This window comes from Talaromyces atroroseus, assembly GCF_001907595.1.
Source record: "Talaromyces atroroseus strain IBT 11181 chromosome Unknown scaffold_2, whole genome shotgun sequence".
Lineage (NCBI taxonomy): Eukaryota > Fungi > Ascomycota > Eurotiomycetes > Eurotiales > Trichocomaceae > Talaromyces > Talaromyces atroroseus.
Genome location: NW_017971434.1, coordinates 2,840,718 through 2,867,308, shown reverse-complemented (window position 1 = coordinate 2,867,308; position 26,591 = coordinate 2,840,718). Strand labels below are relative to the sequence as shown.

Below are 26,591 nucleotides of genomic sequence, written 5' to 3'. Positions count from 1 at the left end.
AAAAAAGAAAGCAACGAGAACAAGTTGGTGTAGAAAGGAAAGATTTCGTAACAAAAGATGACATGTCAAGTCCCATCGCCTATCCTTCCCCGACGTTTGCTTGCATCACAATAGACTAGCCATGCTCACATTTCCGCCCGTCGAAAAAGAACTACCCCAGATCGAACTTCCGTTTGTCAGCGTGGCCCGACCACTATTGACGTCGTCAGTGCTGCGACGCGGTAGCATTACTGGCTTGACTTTGGTCCCAACAAAGCCCCTTCGATCACGTCCAGTACGGCCTCGCCCGAGCCAATTGTGTTTCAGAGTTTTAGTTAATATTTCAATTCGTTCTTGTGGATCGTCGCCGCTTTGAATGCTAGCAAGCACGCTGAAACACTGCAGCATGCGACCTACCGTGTCTGTAATGACATGAGATGAGTCCGCCGTTTGATTGTTCCGCAAGGTCTGCAGCTGGCGTTGTGAAGGCGCTGTGAACGACTGAAAAATCAATTGGTCTGGGTTGGACGACGTATTGGAAGTCGCACGACTGCGATTGACACTGGCCGAGTCGGACGAGTAGCTACCCGCGATATTGAGCAGCGAGGATTGGGAGTTGAAGCTGCCGTATGTGGGATCTAAGGATGCCGCCGTACCAGGCCGGCCACCACTGTTGCTGCTGTTGGAAGTAGAACTCAGGGCGCCGATAGTTGCGTTAATGGTGTCGAGACTCAGGCGGGAAAACACCGCCTTCAGTCCCTCGTAGCGTTGCAATATAACCGTGTCACGAAATGCGACCAGCACAATTGTTCGGACATCAAGCTCGTCACCTATAGCACTTTCACTCGTATCACCATTTGTAGGCAAGCCACCCCAGAATTGCCTAGCATCCCAGGCATTCATCACCGATCCGCGTCCTTTGAATTCAAGGTCCAGCGGGAGAAAGACTGCCTGGATAAAGGGTAAAATCGTCCCAAACGCCAACATCCAAATCTGCATTAGATGCGGTACTAGTTTTTCATCTGGAACGCCACTAATCGAATGATTCAAAGCAGAAAACCCTGTACGCAGTAGTTCTCGTAGGTCTTCCACCACGGTAGGCATATGCTTTTGTACACAAAGCTGAATATGTATGATGACCAGCTTGTTTAGATCCTCCACAGCGATACGCACGTCGCCTCCATCAAATACAACCAGCAGTTTAGCCTTGAGAAAATCCCAAACATCTTCTGCCGCCATGTTATGTAGGCCAAATCCCTGAAGCATTTCTTTGACACTGTCGTTACTGATTGCGTTCCCAGAACTGCCTAGTGACGAGGGACCGTAAGATGTCACTGAGCCGTTGGCACCAGCACCAGTTACAAGAGGCCACTCTGAATCTGGATCCCGGTTGACATCAAATGCCTTTTCTTCTCTTCTCTTCTCTCGCAAAGCCCGACCGCCGTGGAGGAGGTCTAATCCTGATTTCGGGAATCCCGATGACGAAGGTCCCGGAGAAGATGGCGCAAAACTGTAAAGAGACTGTGGAGCATTCGGGTCTAGAGGTTTCGAGTTGCTAGAAGCAGATGATAACACTAGGTTACGGTGCTCGTCTTTGAGTTTCAACTTCTGGCGAGACAGGAAGTGGTGTTTGTGGTTTTTGTCTTTGTCCTTTTCCTTTTCTTTCTCCTTCTGACTCTCGCCCTTGTCAAGCGGTACTACTGTACTGGCCGATGCATTTGATAGGTTGTACATAGAGGAATTGTTGGAGCTCACTTCCGTTAAGTTCGTCGTAGATGCGCTAACAATCCTTGACAGTCCACTGGAGGTACCAAACCCGCCCTTACTCGGAGATGGTAGAGCTTTGTCTTTCCAGTCTTTATCTCTAGATATACCGATATGTTTCGGCTTGGAGAATAGCTTCATCTTGGATTTTTCCGTCTTCTGTTTTTGGTCTGCCAGCTCTGGCACTGCCGATTGCCGAGGAAATGCAATATTGGCAGCAGTCGTAGCTGCAGCCACGCGCGAGCCAACAAGCCCATTCTGGTAAGTAGAACCGGAGAAACCGCCTGCTCCAGCAGTTGTGACATTAGTTGCCAACTGAGCTGGAGGAGGGGAATCTCGGCTGGCCTTCCGGGTCTTCGGCCCGTCCTCGATCGGAACTGTCTGGGATCGATGCCGCGTGTGGTGTTGGGTAGATTGCATAGCCGCTTGAGCGGCGATCTGAGAGGCGGAAAGCGCTGTCATGGCTGCGCTATGGTCGGAGAGACTCGCTGTAGGGAGTGAAGGTTCGAAGAAGCCCTGCGAATGCTGCCGCGGTCGATGTCTCTGCAGTTCCTGCTGCAGGCCTCGTGGCGAGGGTTTCCTAGACACTGGATCGTTCGGCAGCCGCAGAGATGCGCCGGGAGGCCGCGACGAAGGAGGAGAGGGCAGGGAAACGTTGCTGCTGTTTGCACTTGGGCTAATGACGCCAATTGAGGAGGTTCGAGGAGGATGGGGAGAAGCGGTATTGAGAGCGTGGAGAGGGCCTTTGGGCCGGGTAAGCGTCGTTACCCGGGATGACACAGACGAAGCATCACTGTCAGACGAGCCCGGACGGTCGGTTTGAAGCTTTTGATGGCGAACTGTATCAGCCCGAGAATCAGGGCGGCTGGCGGGCGACCGATGCATTGTCAAGCACCAGAAGCAGCACCCAGGCAACCAGCATGCGGACGATCACTACTACTAGCACGGCATGCTCGTCGGGTTTTGCATCTGCAATCATAGAAGACAGTGGTCACAGGCAATTAAGGACGAGAAACGGACCCTCAGGGCCATGGCAGAGCATACATAAAACAAAATCCACGAGAGAAGGGACGCTCTGGCTTTGCTTGGCGCAACTTGTTGTTCGACGTTGCGAGATTGAGTGTTGGCAAACTGACCGAGCGAGATCCCGGCTGGGGGTGCCTGAGGCTGCCCTGCCCTGCCTGAGAGCCTTAGAGCCTGAGGCGCCCGGCGAATTTAAGAGTGGAGCCCGCCCCTCCTCAACTTCCATTACGTCGACGCTCAGTTGCGGGAAACCCTTAGTACTGCGCAGCATTGCAAAGAGCAGACTGTCTCTTAACACACAAAACACCCATCAAGGAATTACTTATCTATCCTTCCGACAATGATGTCCGGCCACAAGCAGGCAATATCTGCGTCATACGCTTCCCCGCGACCACCCACGTCCCAGCTTTTCCGACACGAGATCGCTACAGTTCTGGACCAGGAAGGCTCCGTGGCAAACAAAAAGGCATATTTAACGGAGCTTCGCGGCCTAGTCACCCTGGTACAGGCTGAAATTAACGTTTTTCTCACCGAGAGAATGGAAGAGGATAAACAAAGGGAAGGAGGTGGAAGCAAGGATGCAGAGCAGGAAGCAAAGGAGGAACAGAATTATGGCGAGGAAAACGTCGAGGATGATGATGATGCTTAGGTTGTGAGGCACACACATTCACCTTGACGAGGAAATTGTCCGAAGCGTTGGAAGAGAAGGAAGTGAAAAGCATCTTTTGCTTGAGTATCGGTCACCGCCAGCTTGGGGAAGGGAAAAGAAAAAAAATAATTGACATACACACTACATATTTCATACATTCACACTCGAAAGGAAGTACGGATACAATCGGCAACTAATTAAACAACTCCACTTCGCTTTGGGTATCATCGGTACAACGAAAGCAGGTCTAATCTCGATCGTTGCGGAAACGAAAAATTCAATGGAAACAGGAAGAGCTCATGCCGTAAGGGGCGCAAAAAAAAAGGAGGGAAGGGGGAAAAAAAAAAGGGGGCAACAGATGCCGCAAACAATGAGATCCGTGCTGAAATGGTATAATATTCCGATGAGATCAGTTATTTGGTCGACTTCAAACGATTCGCACAACCCAGGTGAACGACATTGTTACTAGAATCGGGCATTAGCTATATAGTCCTTCTCATGTTTCGAGATAGGCTCAGGAAAAATACATACTCTGGGAAGACACTGATAACGCTGCCGCCCAATCTCTTATAGCAAATACCGCAGGCGCGCTCTTCGGTAATTGTCACATGTCGACTCCGGGCTTTGTTATCGTCTGCAAGGCCCTCTCCAACCAGAAGCTGAGCTTGCATCTTAATATTCTGCGCCTTCTGCAAATTGGCTACGACACGTGCCTCGTTCATAATTGAGCTGGCAGCACGAATTCGGTTGCGGAAGTAGAACTCCAGTTCTCGCACGGCAATACCCTCGGGAATCAGGTCGAGTGTGGAATTCGCGGGCAGCCGAGAGCCGTGTCTGGCTAGTATATCCAATGCTGGGCCATACTGCGCCTTGTAGCCATGCGGAGGAGAAAGATAGAGAGACAGCAATGTCAGGTATATTGTGGGTTTGGTGTTATCAGCATCGGTGGGTGCCAGGCGCTGGGATGGCGCGACCTCAGCTGTTGTTGTTTCTTCCGTGATATGAATGTGATTGCAATATCTAATCATAATGAGAACATAATTTTGAGAGAAAAATGAAAAAAAGGGCAGCCACTTACTCTTCTGCTTTTCCATGTTCCTCCAATTTGAAAACATATATTTCTAGCGCCTGTCGATGCTGTCCCATCTTACTCAACACTATTGCCCTAGCCTCGTAGAAATCGGGATCTTCTCGCGGAAGAAGATTTAGCATTTTAGCTGGAGAGTATTGAGGACTTGACTTCAGAAAATCCAGAAATCTTGTCTTCCATGAAAGATAAATATCGTCAGTATCGACATTCGCTTTCTCTGTCCCTGCTTTGGCCTTGTAGTTCTTTAACCGTTCCAGATAGAGCTGTAGTAGCATCTGATGCAGATCAGGGCTCAAATCATTCAGCTCGTCAATCACATGTTCCAGATACCGAATTGCGAGGGCAACATCAATCTTCTTAAGAAACTCGACGACCTGATGTCGAGGGAGCGTCTCGGCATTTTCAGTGTCAGCCAAGAATATGTCCATGCCAAGTTCGGCGTCTTCACGTATAGGCCATTCTGCAAACTCAAGAATGAGATCAATGTACTCAGACGATAAATGCTGTAGATAAGCGACAGTCCGTTTCGGCCCCTGAAGTAAGGCTGCTGCAGGGTTATCTTCTTCGTCTTCAACCTTTGATTGGCCGAATTTGAGGAGTAATTCCAAGGCGCGACGATGCATTTTTTTGCCGTAGTAGAAATCGATCAGCTCTGTGTCTCGACCGTTCTCTTCCAGCTTCTCCATGACCACGTCAGGGTCACAGAAATTAGCGATGCGAAATAGAGAGCCGGCTAAAGAAGGCGTGGCATACATGTGCGCTCTGAATAGCGTTGTATCGACCAATTTAGCATTATCACGTAGTTTTTCCGCGAATTCAACGCTTTCAACATTTTGTGACAAGCCGAGCAACATGAGTACAGATTCTTGGAACTCGTCGTTTGCACCATCATGTTGCAGAGATTCAATACGTAATGTGCCATCTGCATTGAGGAATCTTTGGAATCGGCGCCTGACGTCTGCTAGATAACCTTGAAGCTCGCGCACTGCCATTTTGAGATCTTTTCCTTCTATAGTCAAAAATGTTAGAGATAAAAGAATCATTAGGTAGGTAAACGGTCTTACATACTCAAACGTTTGTTCGCGTCCAAATTCTCACTGGACTTCCCTCTAACACTGCCATCATCGCTCCCTTCCTCACCTTTGGGGCGTAGGAACGAAGTAAGAGACGGGGCGTAGGCAGGTGCTTTAGCAGGGGACACAGCATCTAAAACGGGCCCATCCGTCTGTGCATATATTCCACTCTGCCGCTTTGGGGTTGTAGGGGCTTCTTCTTCACTTGATTGCTCTGAGTCTTCCTCAAAGGCCGACAAGTCCCCTGCGATGACCTTCGGATATAGTCTTATGACGATTTCTGGGGGTGCAGAGACTTCCGCAAACAGGTCAAGAGCTTCGCGGTACTTTCGAGAATCAAATAACTTCTGTGCTTTTTGTAACCGAGCTTCACGTAATCGGCCTGCTTTATTCGTCAAAAGAGCATCCTCAAGCATGGTGGTGAGGCTAATTGCCTCGTCTAGATGCCCGTTTTCAACTAGTCCGTCAATCTGATTATCGTAGCTGAGAGCCTCCATTCTCCAAATGACCCGATCGCTGGCTACCAGAAAGCCTTTCCCAGCATGCGCTAAGCTTATGTTTGGATGTGGTATATGAAGCAGACTGGCCGAGGGTAAAGAAATGGACTGGAGGAGAGACAATGTATCGGGATTTCGAACCTCTAATGTGCCTTTGGAAGGTTCCTGCAGGGCGAGCAAGTATGGATATGAGTATCCAAGGGCTTCGGGGGCAGTATTCCATGGTATCTGTCGTTTCCCCAACGATTTGCCGTCACTGTCGATGAAGTGTGTGTTGACATCCTTTGCGAGCAAGACCTGCCCTTCACTTAGCCGTGTCGCTAGAGGTCTGGGTGCCGAGCCGCCCATTCCAATGTAACTCATGCTAACAACGCCAACCCCTCCTAGTCTACTCGATTCCTGGCCAGGACCACCGCCAATACTTCCTGGTCCAACAATGTCACTTGTTTCCATCGTCTCGATATCGACCAAAACATAGTTCGAGCTTAGGCCCGCTATTAGTCTCGTTCCCGAGATCCATGTCAGTGTCTTGATTCCGCTAACGAGGGTGATCTCGGTCACGTCGGAGCTCAGTTCCATGTCCTGCCATGTCCAGAGGAGAATCTTGCGTTTCACAGCGACGGCTAGGCGCGAAACAATCGATGGAAGATCGGTCTCTACGTCATTGATGACATTCGAAGTCACCGCAAATGTGCTCGCTCCTTTGCTTTTGGATAGTTGTTCCTGTAATTCGTAGCTTTGTAGATCATGCAACGAAACGTAACCACCAGCTAGTACGACCAGGATATTTGCTTCTTTGATGAAAGCAAGCTGCTCCGTCTTGTAACGCGTAAACTTGTCCTGTTCTCGCAAAAGCTCGGTCGAGTTCACGGCAGCAGACGTCTCTAGACGGTCGTCATCGCCTTGGTTATTATCGTCTTTGGCTGCTGCGTTTTCGGGCGCGTGGCCACTTCTTTCGTTCGCGGCTGCTGCTGTTTCGTTGATTCTGTATACCCTGAGATTGCCATTGTTAAGTCCAACAAGTAGACGGTCGCCGTATGCGAGGATGGATTCGATCTTGGATTTGTCGCGTTGCTTGAGTTCGACGAGCGGCCGCGGCTTAAAGGCGGATAACATGGTTAGGAGAGAGGAGCGCCGAGGTATGACTCCTTGGCAGTGAAATCCTTAAACAAATAGATAAATCATTGTCTATGAGTTGATGGCCATTGCCAGAGCTCAGGTGCTTGGTCGTCACAACAGGCGGAGTTGTTAGTGTAGGTCGATATGTATGCGATTGCGGAGACCTTTCAAGCTACCGTCATAGCAAATACGTCATGTGACTAGGCTGCGTATTCCTTCAACCCAAAAAATAATCCCGTAACGTTGGACTTCTCACTTTCGATGAAGGGTTTATATCATGCATACAAAGCATGCGTATCGTTATGTTTGGGAGGCTATAACCTCCTATAAACACGATAGGTTTACCAAGAGAGCAACTAAATTTCTACCTATGCGACCTAATTTGATGTATGCATATATACATTTATATATATTTGTTTAAATTCCAGATATAAAGCTGCAGCAACGAAGCTACCCGTGCCGAAACTATATCAAATGAAAGTCCTAGTACCGGATATATGTACCTAGTATGTACATTGTACAGCCGAACGCCGCGCCATGCCATTGCTGGACAAGTAGATATCCCAGTTTGAATGGAGAGAACAACCAGCAAGAGTAAATTAGGATCAAAGAGTTGGCTTTCTTTCAATACTTGTGGGACATCAGGAGATCAGATCAGTGCCCCGACTGTGTCCCTTCAGTTGGCTCTTGGTGCTTGGCTGAGGTTCCCTTGCCTCGCCACGTGGATACAGCTGGAATATTGGCCTTGAAACGTTTCTCCTCCGTACCAAACGCCCTAGGGGTCAATTTTATCAAAGTGTGCAGCGGAACTTCCATCCATGGGCTCTGTTCTTGGGACATATTATGGAAATAGGCGTAAATGCATCGCAATACCGCCTGGTGGGTGACAATCATAATATTTTCACTGCGTTCCAGCTCCATGATAATAGGTTCTAGTCGAATGACGACATCACGATATGACTCTCCGCCTCGGTACCGGTAGTTATATTTGTCTTCGTCTCGTGCGGCAAAGTCCTCTGGGTATCTCTCAGCAATTTCTTCGTACGTCAATCCATCACAGACGCCTGAGTCGAGCTCATCAAGCGCTTTCCATTCGAGCTTATCATATCCTGTCTCTGCAGCGAGATGTCGTGACGTCTGTATTGTACGCTTCAAGGTTGACGTCCAGATGGTGAGTTTTGTGCCGGGAGGAACACCGGACTGTTTTAGTAAGCCAGGGAGCGCACGAGCATAGGCTTCTCCACGAGTAGAGATGTCAGAATCGCCACCAATCTTCCCCGTCAGATTGTATTCTGACTCTCCGTGCTATTTAGCAGATTAGTTGTCTGACGTGTGAATAAGCAAGGGATCAAACATACCCGAGATAACCAGATAGACCGAGGTTTAATATGGAGATTTTGAATGTAATAAACCAGTCTACTTGATAGGTAGTCTTTGATCTGATTTATAATGACGGTAGACCCCACGTTTATCAACTTAACATAGGTGTATGACTTCTCATCATCATCTATCGTTTCGTAAACTTTCTCATAGTTGCGGATGCGATTACGAAAGTCTTGGGCTGCCACCTCCGGATCTTGTCCTTTATAATCGGGCGATGTCGTCTTAACCTCGAGTATATTGTTCATTATAATATCTTCGTCGTCGCAGGATGATTCTACGAAGAGTGTCTCGATACCGGCTTCGGCACAGGTCTTGTGAATCCAGGCCCGCCTCGCTTTCGTCGAGTTTGTGGCATCGAAGATTCCAACAACGCCGCCAGATTCCTTGAACCATTTCAACATATCTGATACAGCAGCCTCGGCAGCAGCCCATCGCATCTTTTCGCCTTCCGGATTGTGTGGATCAAAGAAGTTTGCTAGGGGGTGAGGCGACACCTTTCGACGGTACGTCCCTACGTTGAATATGCGCGCTGTAATTCCGACCCAGGCGAGGTATCGCAGAGCTAATTGAAACGTGAGTATTTCGCACAAACACTTGCTTTGTCCCAGCTAGCGTACCTTTTCCAGCAATAAGACTTTTGCCCCGCGCGGGCAAGCCAACCATAACGACGCATATTTTTGTATCGTCGGACTAGTGAAGGAAATGTTAGTTTCACTAATAAGTACGGGAAAAAAAAAGGTCATGGCCAACCGAAGTTGGCGTATGATTGAACAAAACAGCAAGTGTAGGAAGGCAGAAAATTGACATGATTTCCCTGACACGAATAAGATAAATTGAAGCTATGAATATCACAGTGAAAGGAATTATTACTGGAATGTGAAAGCGAATTTGTTTTTTCTGGCTGACAGCAGCAGCGATGCGGGTCATGATTTCATATAAACTTGGCCCGTTAAGAGCCAATCGATTTGCACTGGAGGATTGCAAAGGTCGCGAACGCAATCACTTTTCGCAGAAGAATCAGTGGTAATTGTAGCTTTGAATCATAACCGACAACCGATAATCGAATCTGTGACTGCCCAAGTAATACCTCAGAAGATTGCAGATTGTAGATCAACGCGGCGATCGTTTAGGGGCCCGAATGGAGGAGAGACTCTTAAATCTGGATAGTCTACCGGCATGGAATGCGAACAAGGGCAAAACGAGACATTTAAATCTGGACAGTCCGCCAGAATGGTATGCGAAAGACAAAAGAATGTAATAATGCTCCTTGACCGCTCACATATTTCGTAGTCTGTGAGCAATTTTATGGGCCTGGGCCAGAGCCATCAACATCTTTTGAGGTATCATCTGACACAAATGTCGAATGAGCGGTGTTGGAACTTGGGCAGGGCTAATAGCTTCTTCGCGACTAGGCCGGACCAGATCCATCGATGGCGGGTAAACTAGGCGGGGAGTTATCCGAGATTCAAAGATGACGAATTGAAACCGGAAAAAGCTCATGGTTAAGCCTCGGTGAGCGCCTCGCCCCTCGGTAGCAGCAGGGGTAGCTTCGCTATCTCTTTAGTCCCTTCAGCTTGTGAGTTCGATTTTCCGTCGTCTCAGCAGATCCTTCGGGTGAACGGTGCAATCAACAATCATTCGATGCTACCAGACTACTTTGTTCAGGAGGCCGATTCCCCCTCTGCGCCGCAATTGCTGAACACGATTGACCATCTTCCAAGACACGACAGTAGATCTGATCCACTAGTGATAGTGCAGGGTATGTAGTCCGCAAGACGAAGGAATGTATGTCGAGCAACGACAAAAAGGGAATAATCGATAGGAATATGCAGTGCAAAAGTAGTAGAATAGAATATTGAAAGAAGCCACTTACACTAGCATAGAAGGTCTTGCTTGCCGACTCTGTGCGACCGGATTCCCCAGATGACATGATGGATCAGATCGTCGCAAATGCCGCGCATGTAGGTGAAGGGGATCAAATGAAACAAGAATTTCAAAGATAAAAAGGCTTTCCTGGCAGCTGTTTGCCGGTCGTGGTTGATGCACGTCGAGTCCGGTCTCAAAACGAAGAGAGCGGCCAGTTGTTCACGGTTTGAGCGGTTCCTGCGGCATGTAAACAAGCTCTCGCTTGTTCAGTCCTTGGAAAAGCGCGACGCGTGGAACTGGAATGCCAGAAATGAGCAAGCTGTTGCTTCGTAGATATAGTCGCGCGTTTACAGACCTGTTCAGTGCAGGCTGTGGGTGAGTTGGAAGTCAACTTGAAGGTCTTCTGGAATCGCGGGGCAAGACCCAAGCAGGGAAGGAGCTGCTGGCTGCGAGCTGTGGCGGGGAAGCTGCCTACCGCGGACTACAGCGGCCGCAACGACAAAAATCGGGCTTGCCTCTCACCACTCTCTGTGCTCGACAAGCTCTGTACACAAGGTAACGCGATCCACGAAGTTATTCGATTATTGCAGTCCAAACCCACGGCCTCCTCATTCGCGGAGGTTATCTAAGAGCTATCCAGAAGATCAATTCTACTTCTACAGATTGAGACGTGAACCAAGAACGACCACAACACGAAAAGAAAGAAAGAGAGAGGGAGAGAAGGGATATACATAATAACAGTACCAATACCAAATGCCACGGGTTGAAAGCCATGTTCCAAAATCATTGGAGACATACGATCAAACTAGTTCTGGCCGAGCCCCGTCAACACGATCAGAGCAACGTTCAGCACAGCTATCAATAGCCAAATTACAACGCCGATGGCGATCGTGAAGATATTGTTCTGCATATAGACCTCCTCCGAAGACAACGGATTGCGCACTACCATCACCGACTTGCGACTTGTAAACCAGATCAACGGTGCGCTAGTAAAAGGGAGAATCACACTGAGTGCGACTTGCGTCCCGTTCAATGCATTGGTCAGGCCTTGCATACCAACAGCTCCAGCAATGATGATGCTTGGTATGATGGAGATTGAGCGTGTGACAAGCCTTCGAATCCAAGGCCGAACAGTCCAGTTGATTTGACCCTCGCTCACAATCTGTCCGGCAATGGTACATACAATACCGGCCACGATGCCAGAGAAAAGTAATCCAAGAGCAAACAACGTGCCCGCAGCGGGCGTCAATGTGCTAGATAGGAGATCATGCACCTCAAACAGAGATGCATTGGAGGCACCATCAATGTTGTAGAGGCAGGCACCAGAGACAATGAGAATTGCGCTATTGACAAATAAAGCAATTACAAAGAGAATCAACACTAGTTCTGTGATGGAAGTCGAAAGACAGTAACGGATGGCGGCGATACTGGGCCGGTACTTGATCTCCTCGTCTTCGGCGTTTGGGAAAGTTCCATGTTTCTCGTCGTATTCCCGAAGGCGAGGCTGGACAATACCGCTACCAAGATAGAGACTGTGCGGCATTACTGTGGCGCCGAGTATTCCACAGGCTTGAACTAGTCTTTATTATAGGAGTCAACAAAATTCACAAAGAAGAGGGAGGAGAAAAGCTCGCTCACCCGTCTGACTGGACGAGACTGGAAGACGGTAAATAGCCTCTAAATACTTCACCAATGCTTGTGTCCCTAAGCAACGATAACTCAATGCAAAAGCAGATGGTCACGGCGAGGACTAACAGAGCCACAAACGCTTCAAAAAAGCGGAGGCCTATAGTTGACCCAGATGGCTGGTAGAACACAAGTAGGACAAGAACATCAAAGATTGAGAGCGCACAGCCGGCAATGAGGGGAATATGCAGGAGCATATTCAAGGAAATGGCAGTGCCTATGACCTACAAAAGAAGTAAGCTTCTATAATCTCTCGTTCCTGTCTTTATGTTGGCTGTACCTCTGCAATATCGGTGGCAATGATGGCAGCTTCTGCAAAGAAGTATAGGAGATAATTGAGCCATGGTGGACAGTGTTCTTTGATGTTTTCAGCCAGATTGAGTCCTGTCACCGAGCCTAACTTCACACATAGCGCTTGTAGGTAAACAGCTATAAGATTGGAGAGCAACACGACAAACAAAAGCCGAAATTGAAAGGCCGCTCCGGCAGAAGCATCCGTCGAGTAATTCCCTGGACAAGGCACATTATTTCATTAGATAATCATGGAGAGAACGAACAGGGTACCTAATTGGGCATTGCTTTACCGGGATCAATATATGCCACGGCCACCATGAAACCAGGTCCGACGAATTTGGAGAACTTCCAAGCACCGTCACCAATTTTGCGTGCTATTGCTCGAGCTTTCGAGCGATAAAAATGGTTGTTTGTATTATTTGGGAGAACTTGCGAGCAGCGGGGGATATCTTGATATCCCTCTGCTGCCCGTTCGCCCTCGTTGGCTGGCGCAATTGCTGGTTGCTTGGGCTCACCTCCTTGGCTGATGCAACAATTCGAGCTGCTAGCCTGAGCCATGTCCGAAGACGTATCCTGGTGGCTGGCACGGTGATAGCGCTGGTTTACAATGCCGTTGCCATCTGCATTGGTATCCAACGAGAGCGGGTTTGGCTGCTGATTCCATCCGTTTGGCAATGCCTCAGGATCAACTCGGGAGGGGCAGTTCATTTTGAGGAATTGCGACTGGAACAGTTACAGTATGGTATATGATATGAGTTGTTAGTGTGAGATAGTTAATGTAGCTTTAAAGACAGCGTGACAAGTAGTAATCAAGCGTCTCCCACAAGGTCCTTATGGGCCTAGTGCGTCTACTATTTCTTGTATTAGCCAATCAGCGGCCGTCCTAGATGCAAATTGCGCAGTGAGAAAATATAGATTTGGTAAAAACGGATTTTTGTGGTTATTCTTCTATATATATATATACTTTCCATTTAACAACGGCCGTTTCGTACATCGTGACAATTCATGGCTTGTTTAGATATCATATCAGTACAGACCAAATGGAAACAAAATAACTTTTCCCCCATCCATTGAATGCATTCAACATATGAGATCATGACAAAGAAGACATTATGCCGGCGTTTAGTAGAGTTTAAAAGAGAACAAGAAAAACAATCGAGGTAGTTTAAGCCGCAGAGATGGCTGCAGCAGGCTCAGAAGAGACTTCTTCTTTCCGGGATGCAGCCCACCTCTGTCTCTCTTCAGGCTTCCACGACTCGCCGCGGGCTCTTCCAAGCCGTACTTTTCCTCCCCAGGGCCCTTCTTGTCCATCGAGTGCGACCTGTGCTGCTGCTGCCTCTTCGACGCTGGCGAAATCGACAAATAGGTAATAGTGGTTACCGGGCTCGAAGCGTTTGGACGGATGGGGAGAAATTAGCTTTGTGATGGCCTCGCTAGATATCGGGGGAAAAAAGAGTCCTTGTAGTCAGTATCATCGTTGTGGTGCACCGGGGTGAAAAGCTGCAGGTACATACACATTATATCCCTTGAAGAAGGCTTGAATATCCGAATCGATGGCTTCCTGATCCACGATCTTGGGGAGGCCTCCAACATATAGACGGCGACTGTTCTCATTGCTGGATGCTTTCGCCTGAGGAGAAGGGGCGTCACTTCGTTGCCAACGGTCATTGGTGGCGGAGGGAGAACCATTGAAGCGAGAGGGTGAGTTTTGAGAAGAGCGCAATGTTGAACGGTCTTGAGACGAAGACGACGACGACTTTGCAACACCAGGCTTTATTCTAACGGGGCGTCCCTGGAAGTCATTGCCATCCAATTCTACCATGGCGCGGTCTGCTTGCTCCTTTGTGGCCAGTTCGACAAAGCAGTACGACGGGTTGCGACCTGTAAAGGGATCGACCGAGATGTCAATGCGTTCGCTAAGGGTAAAGAAAATCAATCAGCCGAGTCGCGCACTTTTATCTCAGTAATAGGCCGCACATTGTATAGTCTCCTCCCACGAAAATTGTCTCCACGTCCTCTTTCTTGGCCGTGTAGGGCATGTTGCCAACATACAGCCGTCGGCCTTCGGTGATTGCCTGGGAGACTGGCTGCCATGACTTGTTGTTGTTGCTATTGAAGGGCGAGCGAGAGGAGTTATTGGTGGACTGGGTTGTAAATCGAGGGCTGCCGCTGCTAGGGCTGTTTTCAGTCTTCATCCGCCAGTTTGGCGAGTTGAAGGCTCGACCGGTAGTGCGGACACCATTTTGGGGCGCTTGCTTGGTGGGTGCTATGGACTATTGTTCAGCATATACCAAGGTGTATAAACGAAATGCTTTCGGGGAGAGCATACTCCACTGTTGTTGTTGTTGTTGTTGTTGTTCGCTAGTCTGCTCCGTTGCGTCGGACATGTTGGCTGCGGGTGATATCGCGACTATTAGCAACCGCGCAGAGTCATTGAGCGCAAGACACGCAATGAATTGGGAAATATTACCTTCTGGTGTCGCGAAGAGAGATCTTGACAGACTCGAAGTGGAAAATGTGATATAAGAAAAATTTCCCGCCTAGTGAGATTATTGTTGGGCCCCGCAAAGAAGTTTGGGTACGCGGAATACAAGAACTCTACTGTAGTCGAAGACTAGACCTCAAGAGAGAGGAGCAAGTTAATAGATAAATGAACCTAGTTACATCTAGACTCTTATAAATTCCCATTCCTTCCTGTGGACAACAGTCAAATCTGACATTATCGCTGGTGGGCAGTCAGTCTGAACTCTGAACTCTGAAGAGAAATAAACCCGGCTAGCTCTTTCAGGAATAGCGCGCCGAGTACAAAGACTTCCGTGTGTTTCTTTCTTCCTCTTCCCTTCGCTTACCACTTGCTTCGTGCCATAAAAGATGAAAGTCTTCCTCATCCGCCATGCTGAAACTGTCCATAATGTAGGACAAGTTTGGTATTACAATAATTCTCCACTTGCTTGCTTGCTGCATCGTGCCATTCCTATTCCCTTCCAAGCTTCAACTGACTGGAAAATGAAACTTATCATACAATAACAAACTGAACAGGGCTGGAAAAACAGACTCCCCTCTCACGAACCACGGCATCCTTCAAATCCAGCATCTCGCAACCCATTTCCGCGCGGCTCAGATACGCTTTACGCATGTCTTTTCGTCCGATCTACAGCGAGCCGTGGCTACTGCGGAGGGAATATGTGAAACACAGCAGCGTGTGGACCAGGCGCCTCAAATGATTACGACAGCGCTACTGCAAGAGCGGGATTTTGGGTCGTGGGAGGGTGTCACGTTTAAAAGACATACTTCGTTGGAGACGACGCATCGTGCAGGAGAAACAATAACAGCAACGGGACCCGCAGAAACAGAACTGGCTATGCGCGGACGCGTAAATACGTTCTTGTTGCAGTATTTTCTTCCCGCTCTTCGGGGTGCTGCTGCTGACGATGACGATGACTACCAGGCCATCGCAATCGTTGCGCATGGGGTCATCCTTCGTGTGCTATGGACATGTCTTGTTGAGGCCCTGTCTCCACTAGACGTACACTATCGTTGCAGTAGCAGCACGCTTGAAAGTGCTGCTGCTGTTAACCCGCATTGGAGCAATACGGGGTATATGGAGTTATCTATTCGTCCTCGTGTCAAGGACACGAGCTCTTCTAGAGGATCAATAGCAGTCCTATCTATAAATAACACCACGCATCTGCGAGACTTGCGACGTACAGGCGGCGGGATAGGTAGTTCAGCGCATGATGGCAGGCAGCGAAGTATTGCGTCTTATTTCACGGCTGCTAGACAAGCTGAAAAGTAGAGAGGGAGAGAGAACTCAAATGATGATACCCGTTTCACACAGACCTGTTCCGAGGATATTCTACTCGATGCGGAAAGTGAAATTACATGTCCAACTGCTGTCTGACTGAGTTGTTCTCTTTTCTTTTCTGCTTGTTACGTTGATTACTCAGGGTAGATATTACAGACACAATCTAGTTTATCCATATATTCATCATATTAACATGTCTAATTCACGATACACAACTTGATCCGGAACAGGTGAATCCTCCTTCTCATAAAGAACTTCGGGCCTGATATTTTTCCTCCGGAATATATACCGCTTAATTACATACGGAATCTGGCGCAGACCCCATGCAGCATGAAAGCGCGTCGGGACAGAAAACACCTGGTCTAGTTCTTCGAGCGTCTTGCCCTTTGTCTCGGGCATGAACATCAAGACGAGCCACCAGCCTACAACGTTCCAGGCGCCGTACCATGCGAATCCGCCTGCAATGGAGAAGCGGGATGATAGCGATGGCCAGGTAATGGCTAGCACGAAGTTGAAGAACCATGTTGTTGCGGTCGCGAGTGACATGCCGTATGATCGGACGTAGAGCGGGTATGCCTCTGCTGAGTAGGTGAATGGTACGGGGCCTTCGCCCGGTGAATACACGACGCCGAATAGGAACAGCCCTAGGGATATGCATCCTATGCGGGCCGTGTGGTGTATCTCGGGGATCAGGAAGCTGAAGCCCGTGAAGAACATGGATATTGCCATCATGGGGAATGTTGATAGTAACAGATTGCGTCGGCCGAATGTGTCGATTGTGTAGATTGCTGGTATGGCTAGTAGCCAGTTGGTGACGCCCCATCCGAGGGACGCGCCGAACGCAGATATAGGGGAGAAGTTGGCATCGAGGAATATCTGAGACGAGTAGTAGGCAATGACATTGACTCCGCAGAACTGACTCGGTTGGCTTTGACTCGCAAGAAGCAGAAGGTACAACTTACCTGTTGCAAGAACATGACAATCTCCGATGCTATTAGAGCACGGCGATTGCGTGGAACCGTGATCAACTCGAGAATCTTGTTCTGTCCTAGTTTCATGCCCGTCTCGGCTTCCAGGAGAGTATGCATGTAGTATACGTCTCTGGCGGCTTGTAACTTTGTGTATCGGAGTCGACACATCGAATGATATGCTTTATCATAGAGGCCTTTACTCATGTACCAGCGAGGCGACTCCGGGCAGCTGAACACAAGCAGCAGAACAATAATGGCAGGGATGCATGCAGAGCCCATCATGAGACGCCAGTTCAAGCCAATGATATTAGGCAGATCTTGCACCTTGAAGAAGGCTAGATCAGCTGCGTATCCAAACATGATGCCGAACGCCGTCCACATCTGCCATTGCATAACCAAGGCGCCTCGGATGGCTGGAGGGCTTGTCTCGGCAGCGTAGATGGGCACAGTAGCTGATTTGGGGCCAATGCCAAACCCGAGGACAAAGCGAGCTATGAACATGTGCCACCAGGTATTGACAAACCCTTGCCATATGCATGCCAGCGAGGAGATCACGCAGGTGATGAAGATAGTTCCCCGGCGACCAAACCAGTGGTTGAAGGGAATCGTCAACCAACAGCCGGCAATGGCACAGCACAGATATGGAGCCGAATTGAGGAGACCGAGCAGCCAGGTAGACCGTGAGTCCTGACCAGCTATGCCGAATTGCTCTTTGTATAGCACCTGCGCGCCGTTGACCACGGTCTCATCTAGCACACCGATGAGACTTATATCAGGAAGAAGGTACAAGGAAAAGAAAACCTACCCATTCCCTGAACAGCAGCACAGATAGAGCAAATCAGAATCACCACATACATTAGCGGCGGCTGAGACCAACGATTCGTAAACTCTTTGCGCAGCACCCTCAACTCATCTTCCGTCAGACCCTCAATCTGCTCAAACTTGTCGGGGGCCTGTGCCAGAACAGCGCCCATCTCGAAGGCGCGGATATCCTCTTCGTCGCCCATTTGGTGAGTGATGCTGAATCGCAGGCCCTGCTTCTTCAAATCGTCGTGACTGTATCCGGCCAGCGGATTGGCGAGTTTGGCGTTGAGGTTGCGTCTCACTCGCTCAGCAGCGGTGAGATGCGAGCGGCCTCGAGCGAGCGTGTCGGTCTGGGCGACATAGTTGACGGTGTCGTGCTTGTATTTCCTCCCATGTTTCTTGTCGGCAAGCATGGTGAAGTCTTGCCGGCTTCAGTGGAAGCCTGGTAAGAGCAAGGTCATATCAAAGCGACTTCGCATGGGAATGGTATTTCAGGCGGTCTACAAACAAAGAAAGAAAGAGTCGGCAAATTCGGGTTTTAAGACAGCTAATTGCTTGCTATTTATCATTCTAATTCCAACCAGCTAATTAACTTAAAAATCGGAGGATGCTTCCATCCTGCTTCCATGCTAAGCCTGATTGATTGGATTCGGAGATAGGACCGCCGCCCTCCGTATGGTTACTATACTATATAGATCCAATCAATAATGTTGGCTTCAACCTTGTAGGGCATGAGTCTAATTGGGCATAGCCTCATGCTCATGGAAAGCCCGCGTCTGAGCGCAGTCAGCCCCCTCGCTTATGCCTGGAGCATGGATAATTGGTTGGAGCTGAAAGGCGATCAAAAGACGAGCTAGGACTTGCGGGCATTATCTTTTGTTCGCATTCGCATTCGCCATGCCATTTGGCCGGCATTAGTTTACTAGTTAGACAACTACTTAACTAGTTAGTCAACCTACTGAATATAGAAAGAAAGAATCATGTGACGGCTTCCAGAAAAGCCATGGAACAACCTTGGGAGGATTAACTTTCCAAGATGGCGCTGCTGCTGCGGCTGCTATTGGCTGGCCATGTCTGGGGGCCAATATTGATAGAATGGAGGGATTTTAGTTCAGTTCAGCTTATACGATGATTGGGTTAGCTTGCGCTCTACTTGAAACCAGGCAATGTAGACTACTGGCCGCTGGCTGATGCATAAGAGTGTAATATAAGTTAAGATAGACGTGTTTAGCAGGCATAAACCATGTGACATATCTATAGACACGAATTGCAGCATAGGAATAACAACGCGATCATTTAGTTGGTGCTCAAAGCATGCAAGAAATAGAATCGATTTGAAGACCACCTGGGCAGAGCACGGTTCAACCCGAGTATATGACCGAGTCCAACTCAGCATGCAGATTAGGTATAGACACGTCTGTCGGGCTGGTCAAGTCAGCCGCTTGGATTGTCTGCACAGACTGATGTATGACTATGTACGTAGTACATGGACAGCATGTTACGGAGCTGCTTGCTTGCTTGCATATGCTCGTAATTTTCCTGGTCATCCCCACATATACACGAGCTGAACTGTCCTGTGTATGCGTTGTTCGAAGTGTTGAAACTTATTTGACTCGACACGAGCTGAGAGTTATATTCATTTGATTTATGTCTTCCCCCCCTTTTTTTTTCCTTCCTTTCCCGGTCGGGATCTTAACTTCATTTCACCTTTGGGGGGGGGGGGGGTTTATTGGTCTTGATTTCAAATCTCTCCTGCTGTCTGTCGTTCGCAATGTATAATTGGGGTGAGCCGGGTGTCCAGATTAGGGTTTGCGTGGCACCTGACTGGCACTACACATCACGGAAAATGAAATGCATGCAAACGAGTACCTCTTTGTACTATCCAGAATGGTCAGGAAGATCGACTGGTGAAACATATATTGAGCAAGGATCTAAAAATCTGAATCTGCAGGCGTGTGTGTATGTGTGTGTGTGCTCATCATTATCACCGTCTCACAAGGAACTGGTACATAACATGTGCTGGCTGGGCTGGCTGCTCTCAAAGCCTGGCAATGATGACAACAACCTTTGGGACCCTGGAGAGAGAGAGAAAAAAAAGAAAAAAAAAAAAAAAAAACAAAGCGCTGACGTTACTACTTCGGCGGGTGGGCATTGGGGTTACCATTGCCATTGCCGTTGGAAGGAGTAGAAGATGAGAATGGCAGCCAGAAAAGATCACGAATCAGCCACACAATATACAGAATGCCGAGCACATAGAGATACGCGACAATCTTGTACGCAGACGAGCGCCATGTGACTCTGCGCCGAAGCTGGTAACCCGGGGGCCCTTCGATGGGATTTCGTCGAGACATCATGTTCTGCGGAGGAGAATAAGATGACGACGAAGGAGGAGGGGATGGATGTCCGTTGGCAGGATAAGCGTAGTATGCTGGTTTGGATTGTTGCTGTTGCTGTTGCTGTTGCTGTTCACTTTGCGAGTAGCCACGCTGCCACATGTTTGCTGATCACCAATCAGGGCTGATAGAGGGCCGGACAAGTTGACATAAAGTAGAGAATTTTATAAAGATTCGTGTTGGCTCTCTTTAAAATATGGTATTGAGTATTGTAGTCAAACTCAACAACAACGCGTGTGGGCGAACTCTTTTTTTTTTCACCTTTCTCCCCGACCAATCCTGATTTAATGATTTGTTCACTCTCGCCTCTGCAGGGCCCCAACCAGGCCCACCTCCCACCTTGATTAGTCGCGACGTGAACGAGCCAGCGTTGAGCGGACCGCAGAGAGGTAGAAGACACGGAGGCAGTAAATCAAATAAGTGGCGCTGGAGGGGAGAGTCACTGGCGGCACCCGCTTTTTTCCCGCGTGTTTATACTTCCACGTTCCCGAAGAGGGCAAGAGATATACCTTAGTTGATATGTATGTATGTATATATGTGTATATTTACGTATATAGAAAATTCGGCTGACCGACCGACGCAGGAAAAAATTCAATTGACTAGTGCGTATGTGATGTATTAATTATTCCTTCAGGCGGCACGAGCTCAGGCCGAACGGGAGTCCAAAGGAAAAATGATAAATTAAGCGTCATGGTAACGGTAACTAACTAATAATAATAATTTATAAAGCAGCCGGATCGGGCAGTTTGCGTTAGTTGCGAAGAAGATGCGGATCCAGGATGGATTTTAGCACTGTGAGTACGATGGTGGATGGATGGATTTATATGCGCTCCAATCATGCACGCGATCAGGCAATGTTAGCCTTTGCATCAAATCCCAGAACAGGGTTGCCCGCCCGATAATACTGGAAGAATGAGCCAATCTCGATCTCACAGCACGCTCACAGTGATAGCATCGAGGATCAAAAATTACAGGCCGGGAGCGAAGAGCGAGCGATGTGGGCAGGCCCCCGTTGCGAAGACTCCACCAGAATGCAAGGTGCTGTAGGGGGAAATCGCACCTTGTGAAAAAAATATTAAATAATCAAAAGAAGACGGTTTTGTTTTTCTTATTTATTTTTTTTGGTCTTTTTTTGCTAAGGAATATTATGATCCTCTCCCATAAGTAGCAACGCGACTCTTCCTCGAAACAAGCCAGCCTGGCCTTGCTGGTGTCAGCCGTGTATGTCTTTCTGATCTCTCTCTCTCTCGGCAGGAGCAGAAGCAAAAGATAAGAAGAAAAAGGCTTGCACAAAGGCGTCTCATCGTGATCGCGCGGCTCCTAGGCATGAGTCCTGGACTAATAGAATTACCAGGTTGGGCGAAACGCACGGTTAGCGCGAGAACTAGGACAGTTAGCTGGAGTATATACTATATAATATATAGTACGTAGCAGCGCTATGCTCACGCTTGATAGTGTTGGAGAGTTGCAAGTTGCAACAACAAGAACAAATGAAGAGAGTTGAAGATGGAAGAAGTCTGGAACGCGGGGTCTAGGCCAAGCGGTTTCCGGCTGGTCATGCGACGTATTGATACGGCACACTGACAGTGCAGGGTGCCAGAGAGTCAGTGGAAATCCGTCAAAGTGACGGTATTGTGACGCGGTAATTGCATGTATTGTAAGCTTTTCGCGCGGGGATTGGCTTGGCGGACAGACGCTAAACCGTGACGGGCCGCCGGAGGGCCTTTCCGCACAGAAGTTTATCCTCGGCCAATCACATCGACGCTTTGCAGGACTGCCTGATCGGCACGTCAACATGCAGTGATATCGTGATATTGTGATTTCATTCGGTGCAACCTGGGGGCTCGCTCTTGTTGGACTATACTTTTACTACCACTTAGCAGGTGATTCCTGCGAGGCTACGATCGGCGGTGCTAATGCCGACGCAACAGCCTAAGCTCTTGGGCTGTATAAACTCGACGGAGTACGGAGGGCAAGTTACTGCCTTGTCCATCTTGTCCATCATCCTCCTCCTCATCCTCCTCCTCCTCCTTCTCCGAACCTCCAGAGTCATGCTATGTCTATACTTCAGAGTAGTAATCGACGTCGTACCGCAGTGTCCGCTATGTTGGCACGTGATGCATGCAAGCCTGGGTCACGTGCCTATGCCACCCGTGACCGCAGCGGACGAACCTACCTTGGCATTGATTGGCATTGGCACGCTTCTGAGCTTCTGATTGATTCTCGGACAGCAGGAGATTTTGTCGGATTTGCAGCAATGAGCATGGCATGATCAAGCAGAGAAGACCTCGGCAGTCAGCTCGGTCCGTCAGCCGCCCGCAATTGGCCGCTTTTGCCCTCCCGAGACCCGGCGGTAAACTAGTCCAGCCTGAGTCATCGATCCATCTATCTATCTTTCTGCGTCTCTTCAGACAACGAGACAAAGACAAGAGGCAAGCACGCCAAACAAAAGCAACTGAAAATCGCAAGTCGCCTTTCACTCGTATCATCCGGTCTGAGGACCTGATGGCGGATTGTTGCGCAACATGTGGAAGGCGTCAGACAAATTGATGGCCACCATCAAATACTATGCAAGCTTCCCCGCAACGGGAGTGTCTCTCAGGCAGATGGTGCAGTTTGGGGAGACGCCGTCGCCAGGTGAGTGTTTCTGGCATTCGCCGTGTTCTAGTCCAAGTCAATTGACGGCTGTTATCCCAAAAAATCCTTGTAAGCTAACGTGGGCACGCGACCAGGCACTTTGTTTAGAGCTTCGCAGTTCCTGTCCGAGGAGCTCCCCATCCGTTTAGCACACCGTGTCGAGGAATTAAACCACCTGCCAGATGGGCTCAATGACATGCCCTCCATCAAGAAAGTGAAGGACTGGTATGCGCAATCATTTGAGGTGAGTTATCAACAAGCTCATTTAACTATGACTCTTCTGATGAACTGCCTCTTCCAGGAGATTATCAACGTCCCCAAACCGACTCTAAGCGAAGAAGTCAAAGCACACCTCCTCCGGCCCATGCGCAATCATGGCAAAGAATCCAAACCACTCAGCGAGACAACCTGGAACCCAAGCGTGCGGGAAGGCCAGTACCGCTCGTCTCCAACAACAATCTCCTCCCCTCCTACACACGCCAACGGCCAAGAATACGGCACAATAAACGGAAATGGCAAGGCGAAACTGACTTCGTCGCGGCGCTATTTTGTGCCCTCAGACGATTACACCGACTGGCCGCCGGAGATTGACGCCTTTAACCAGCGATTCAGAAAGACTCTCCAACAAATCAAGCGGCGGCACGATGGCGTAGTCACTACGGTTGCTCAGGGTATTCTGGAGTATAAACGGAAACGGCAACGACTGCAGATTGATTCAAGTATACAGGCCTTTCTGGACCGATTTTATATGTCGCGAATCGGCATCCGTATGCTGATCGGACAACACATTGCATTGACTGAGCAAACACACGCCCATCACCCCAACTACGTGGGGATCATATGCACAAAAACGAATATATACGACGTAGCCATGGAGGCTATTGAAAACGCGCGATTCGTGTGTGAAGACCATTATGGACTCTTCGAAGCACCGAAAGTACAGCTTATCTGCAAGCCAGACCTGAATTTCATGTATGTGCCAGGACATTTGTCGCACATGCTCTTTGAGACCTTGAAGAACTCGTTGCGCGCTGTGGTTGAAACTCACGGGCCCGAAAAGGAAGAGTTCCCCGTTACCAAGGTTATTGTTGCAGAGGGCAGGGAGGACATTACGATTAAAATCTCGGACGAAGGTGGCGGAATCCCCCGGTCGTCGATTCCATTGGTCTGGACCTATATGTATACAACGGTAGATCAAACGCCGATGCTCGATCCGGATTTTGATAAGAGCGATTTCAAGGCTCCCATGGCCGGGTTTGGGTATGGACTGCCTATTAGTCGATTATATGCGAGATATTTCGGTGGAGATTTGAAACTAATCAGTATGGAGGGGTATGTTTCTCCCCCTTTTTATTCCAATTGCGTTATGTTGTCTAACTTGAATAGATACGGAACCGACGTCTACCTCCATCTCAACCGATTGTCATCGAGCTCCGAACCTCTCCATTGACAATCACCAGTCATGAGGGATGGTCGAGCGCGGTTCAACTCGTTCAATCGGCTGCATCCTTTCTACCCGGAGCCTGAAACAGAATACCCATCTCCTACTACCAGTACACCAGGCTCGCGGGAAAGGACGAAGACGAGACCATCCCAAGGATTGACGCTTATGAATGCACAGGCCCTGCGCCAGAGATTGAGGACTAGAGAGGTTTCGGAGCGAAAGCAGGTTGGGGATGTAGAATCTACTCTTCATCAGAATGAATCGTCTGTTGGAGTAGGTAGATAGAACTTGGGACAGTTCGTTCGTTTTGTTGTGTTGTGTTGGCTGCGTTGAAAAGGATGAAGAAAAGGAAGAAAGTGTACGAAATTTGTTGAGGTGATGATATATCCTGTGTACGCTGTACATTATCGTGCATGTGCCTACTGAGAGGTACTTGAATCATGACAATTATGACTATCGATATATATCCATATGCAAGCGCTGTTTTGGAGTACTAAGTTTATACTCATTTGCTTGCTTGGAAGGCTCCCGTGGAATCTAAGTGGTATTTAGCAGCAAGGAAATATTAATAGGGATAAAGATTAAAGGAGTCGGTGAGATTGTTTAATGTGCCTAGGTAGAAGTCAAAACATATTCCGTACGATCGAGATATATATCGCGATCCATAAATCATACCTAGGTAAATAACCCCACTGTCTCGTATCCAGGCATGGAAAATATAGGTAGCTAATTAATATCCTGACACTATTGATATCCCTTAGTTGAATCCCTATTCTCATGCCTCGTTGTCTACATAGGTATTGCGACGAATCAGACATATATTCGTGGATGCCTCTACGCATAGACATGGATATGTTTGACCAAAACCATTTCTACTTCTAATCCACCCAGGTGGGTAGACGAATCAGAAGGACTTATTCAAGTTAATTTGTTATTTACTCAGAGGTATTCCCGTAATCAAATCTCGTCGACAGAGCCATATACGTCGTCTGAATGATGACATCCATAAAACCTTGGAAGACACAGAACAAAACAAGAAGTAATTAATCGCGGAATGGATAATCGCACTGTAGCCTGGTACAATATCTGATGGAGACAGAACAAGAACCAGACCAAGAACCTTGGAAGTCCTGTCTATCTATCCCTTGCAGAGTCTTGGAATAGCAACACGTTCTGGACCGGCGTATGACAAGATTCGTCTGGCAATGTAAATAGTAATACTACGTACGTACTTGGAAATTTACCGCGGTACATTCTAGGGATATGGTTTGTTTATTATTTGGAAGGGCATGAGCGTAGGTCATCCTACTATAGGCCTTGGAAGTTAGGGCTGGCTCTGTTTTCACGTGATGTTTTGTCCTTCCTTCCTTCCCTTGAAGGGCCTGGATAGACGTCAAACGTCGTTGCATACTGATGATCGTCTCTCGTGCAGCTTCTTGCATTCCCCTATATTTCTAATGTCTCTCCGCGTCATCATCGCTGCAGTGCATTCCGCGCGCCATTCACGCGGGCAACTGGATTCCTCGTGCAATGCAGCCCTGTCAGCAACAGGGCAGTCAGTATCTTCATCTGCTGGTGGTGGTGGTGGTGCTCATTGTGAGCATCTCGCTGGCCGTTGGAAGTCTGCTTCAACTAGAACTCGTTAGAAATAACACAGCATTTGTATGTATATTGAACTCTATCAACAAAGATGAGGAAGGCGGATTGACTAGCAGTTCATTCCGTGCTTTGCGTACATGCCACCACCACATTCTCACATGTCTTGGTTCTCTGCTCCTCTCCCCATTCTTACTGCTCATTGGCAGATCCTGGATACCTTGACAGATCCAGGGTAAACCTGCTTCCAGCATACTGTTTTTGTTCCCTGGTCTGGATTCTTTCGCTTTTCCTTCTATCTACCTGCAAGCCAGTCAGTCAGTAAGCGCATCGTGTGGTGGACGACACCGTGACTAACCTACCTTCCTTCTTTTTCACTCCAGTTTAGGGACAATACCCCAGATTGATCCCGTCCATTCGCTGTGATTGTTTGCAGTTTCGCGTTTCAGTCAGTCTTTACCCTGGTTAGGTTGGAAGTGTCCCTTCGTCGCGCGTCAAGATATTCGAAAAATTTGCAT

The 26,591-nt window shown here is 48.5% G+C and overlaps 10 protein-coding genes across 10 annotated transcripts; 3 read left to right on the top strand and 7 right to left on the bottom strand.

Annotated features, from left to right (window-relative positions):
• Positions 1-105: 105 nt before the first annotated feature.
• On the bottom strand, positions 106-2,628 carry UA08_03050 (hypothetical protein; the record flags this gene model as incomplete). The annotated part of the gene is made up of 1 exon (XM_020265160.1): positions 106-2,628. The coding sequence occupies one exon, from the start codon at positions 2,626-2,628 to the stop codon at positions 106-108; it is 2,523 nt and encodes an 840-aa protein (XP_020121983.1).
• Positions 2,629-3,109: 481 nt separating this feature from the next.
• On the top strand, positions 3,110-3,415 carry UA08_03049 (hypothetical protein; the record flags this gene model as incomplete). Its single annotated transcript, XM_020265158.1, has 1 exon — positions 3,110-3,415. The coding sequence occupies one exon, from the start codon at positions 3,110-3,112 to the stop codon at positions 3,413-3,415; it is 306 nt and encodes a 101-aa protein (XP_020121982.1).
• A 413-nt stretch (positions 3,416-3,828) lies between these two features.
• On the bottom strand, positions 3,829-7,191 carry UA08_03048 (hypothetical protein; the record flags this gene model as incomplete). The annotated part of the gene is made up of 4 exons (XM_020265157.1): positions 3,829-3,880; positions 3,947-4,435; positions 4,494-5,514; positions 5,574-7,191. The coding sequence occupies 4 exons, from the start codon at positions 7,189-7,191 to the stop codon at positions 3,829-3,831; spliced, it is 3,180 nt and encodes a 1,059-aa protein (XP_020121981.1).
• Positions 7,192-7,848: 657 nt separating this feature from the next.
• Positions 7,849-9,240, bottom strand: UA08_03047 (Fructose-2,6-bisphosphatase; the record flags this gene model as incomplete). Its single annotated transcript, XM_020265156.1, has 3 exons — positions 7,849-8,499; positions 8,553-9,139; positions 9,195-9,240. The coding sequence occupies 3 exons, from the start codon at positions 9,238-9,240 to the stop codon at positions 7,849-7,851; spliced, it is 1,284 nt and encodes a 427-aa protein (XP_020121980.1).
• A 2,008-nt stretch (positions 9,241-11,248) lies between these two features.
• On the bottom strand, positions 11,249-13,131 carry UA08_03046 (Manganese transporter SMF1; the record flags this gene model as incomplete). The annotated part of the gene is made up of 4 exons (XM_020265155.1): positions 11,249-12,023; positions 12,082-12,353; positions 12,410-12,639; positions 12,714-13,131. 4 exons carry the CDS (start codon positions 13,129-13,131, stop codon positions 11,249-11,251), a joined length of 1,695 nt encoding a protein of 564 aa, XP_020121979.1.
• Positions 13,132-13,588: 457 nt separating this feature from the next.
• UA08_03045 (hypothetical protein) lies at positions 13,589-14,810 on the bottom strand (the record flags this gene model as incomplete). The annotated part of the gene is made up of 4 exons (XM_020265154.1): positions 13,589-13,856; positions 13,938-14,339; positions 14,476-14,689; positions 14,753-14,810. 4 exons carry the CDS (start codon positions 14,808-14,810, stop codon positions 13,589-13,591), a joined length of 942 nt encoding a protein of 313 aa, XP_020121978.1.
• A 506-nt stretch (positions 14,811-15,316) lies between these two features.
• On the top strand, positions 15,317-16,219 carry UA08_03044 (hypothetical protein; the record flags this gene model as incomplete). The annotated part of the gene is made up of 2 exons (XM_020265153.1): positions 15,317-15,336; positions 15,463-16,219. 2 exons carry the CDS (start codon positions 15,317-15,319, stop codon positions 16,217-16,219), a joined length of 777 nt encoding a protein of 258 aa, XP_020121977.1.
• Positions 16,220-16,411: 192 nt separating this feature from the next.
• On the bottom strand, positions 16,412-18,416 carry UA08_03043 (hypothetical protein; the record flags this gene model as incomplete). Its single annotated transcript, XM_020265152.1, has 3 exons — positions 16,412-17,104; positions 17,191-17,948; positions 18,005-18,416. 3 exons carry the CDS (start codon positions 18,414-18,416, stop codon positions 16,412-16,414), a joined length of 1,863 nt encoding a protein of 620 aa, XP_020121976.1.
• Positions 18,417-20,135: 1,719 nt separating this feature from the next.
• On the bottom strand, positions 20,136-20,498 carry UA08_03042 (hypothetical protein; the record flags this gene model as incomplete). The annotated part of the gene is made up of 1 exon (XM_020265151.1): positions 20,136-20,498. The coding sequence occupies one exon, from the start codon at positions 20,496-20,498 to the stop codon at positions 20,136-20,138; it is 363 nt and encodes a 120-aa protein (XP_020121975.1).
• Positions 20,499-22,921: 2,423 nt separating this feature from the next.
• UA08_03041 (hypothetical protein) lies at positions 22,922-24,680 on the top strand (the record flags this gene model as incomplete). Its single annotated transcript, XM_020265150.1, has 4 exons — positions 22,922-23,033; positions 23,129-23,277; positions 23,335-24,365; positions 24,596-24,680. 4 exons carry the CDS (start codon positions 22,922-22,924, stop codon positions 24,678-24,680), a joined length of 1,377 nt encoding a protein of 458 aa, XP_020121974.1.
• Positions 24,681-26,591: the final 1,911 nt, after the last annotated feature.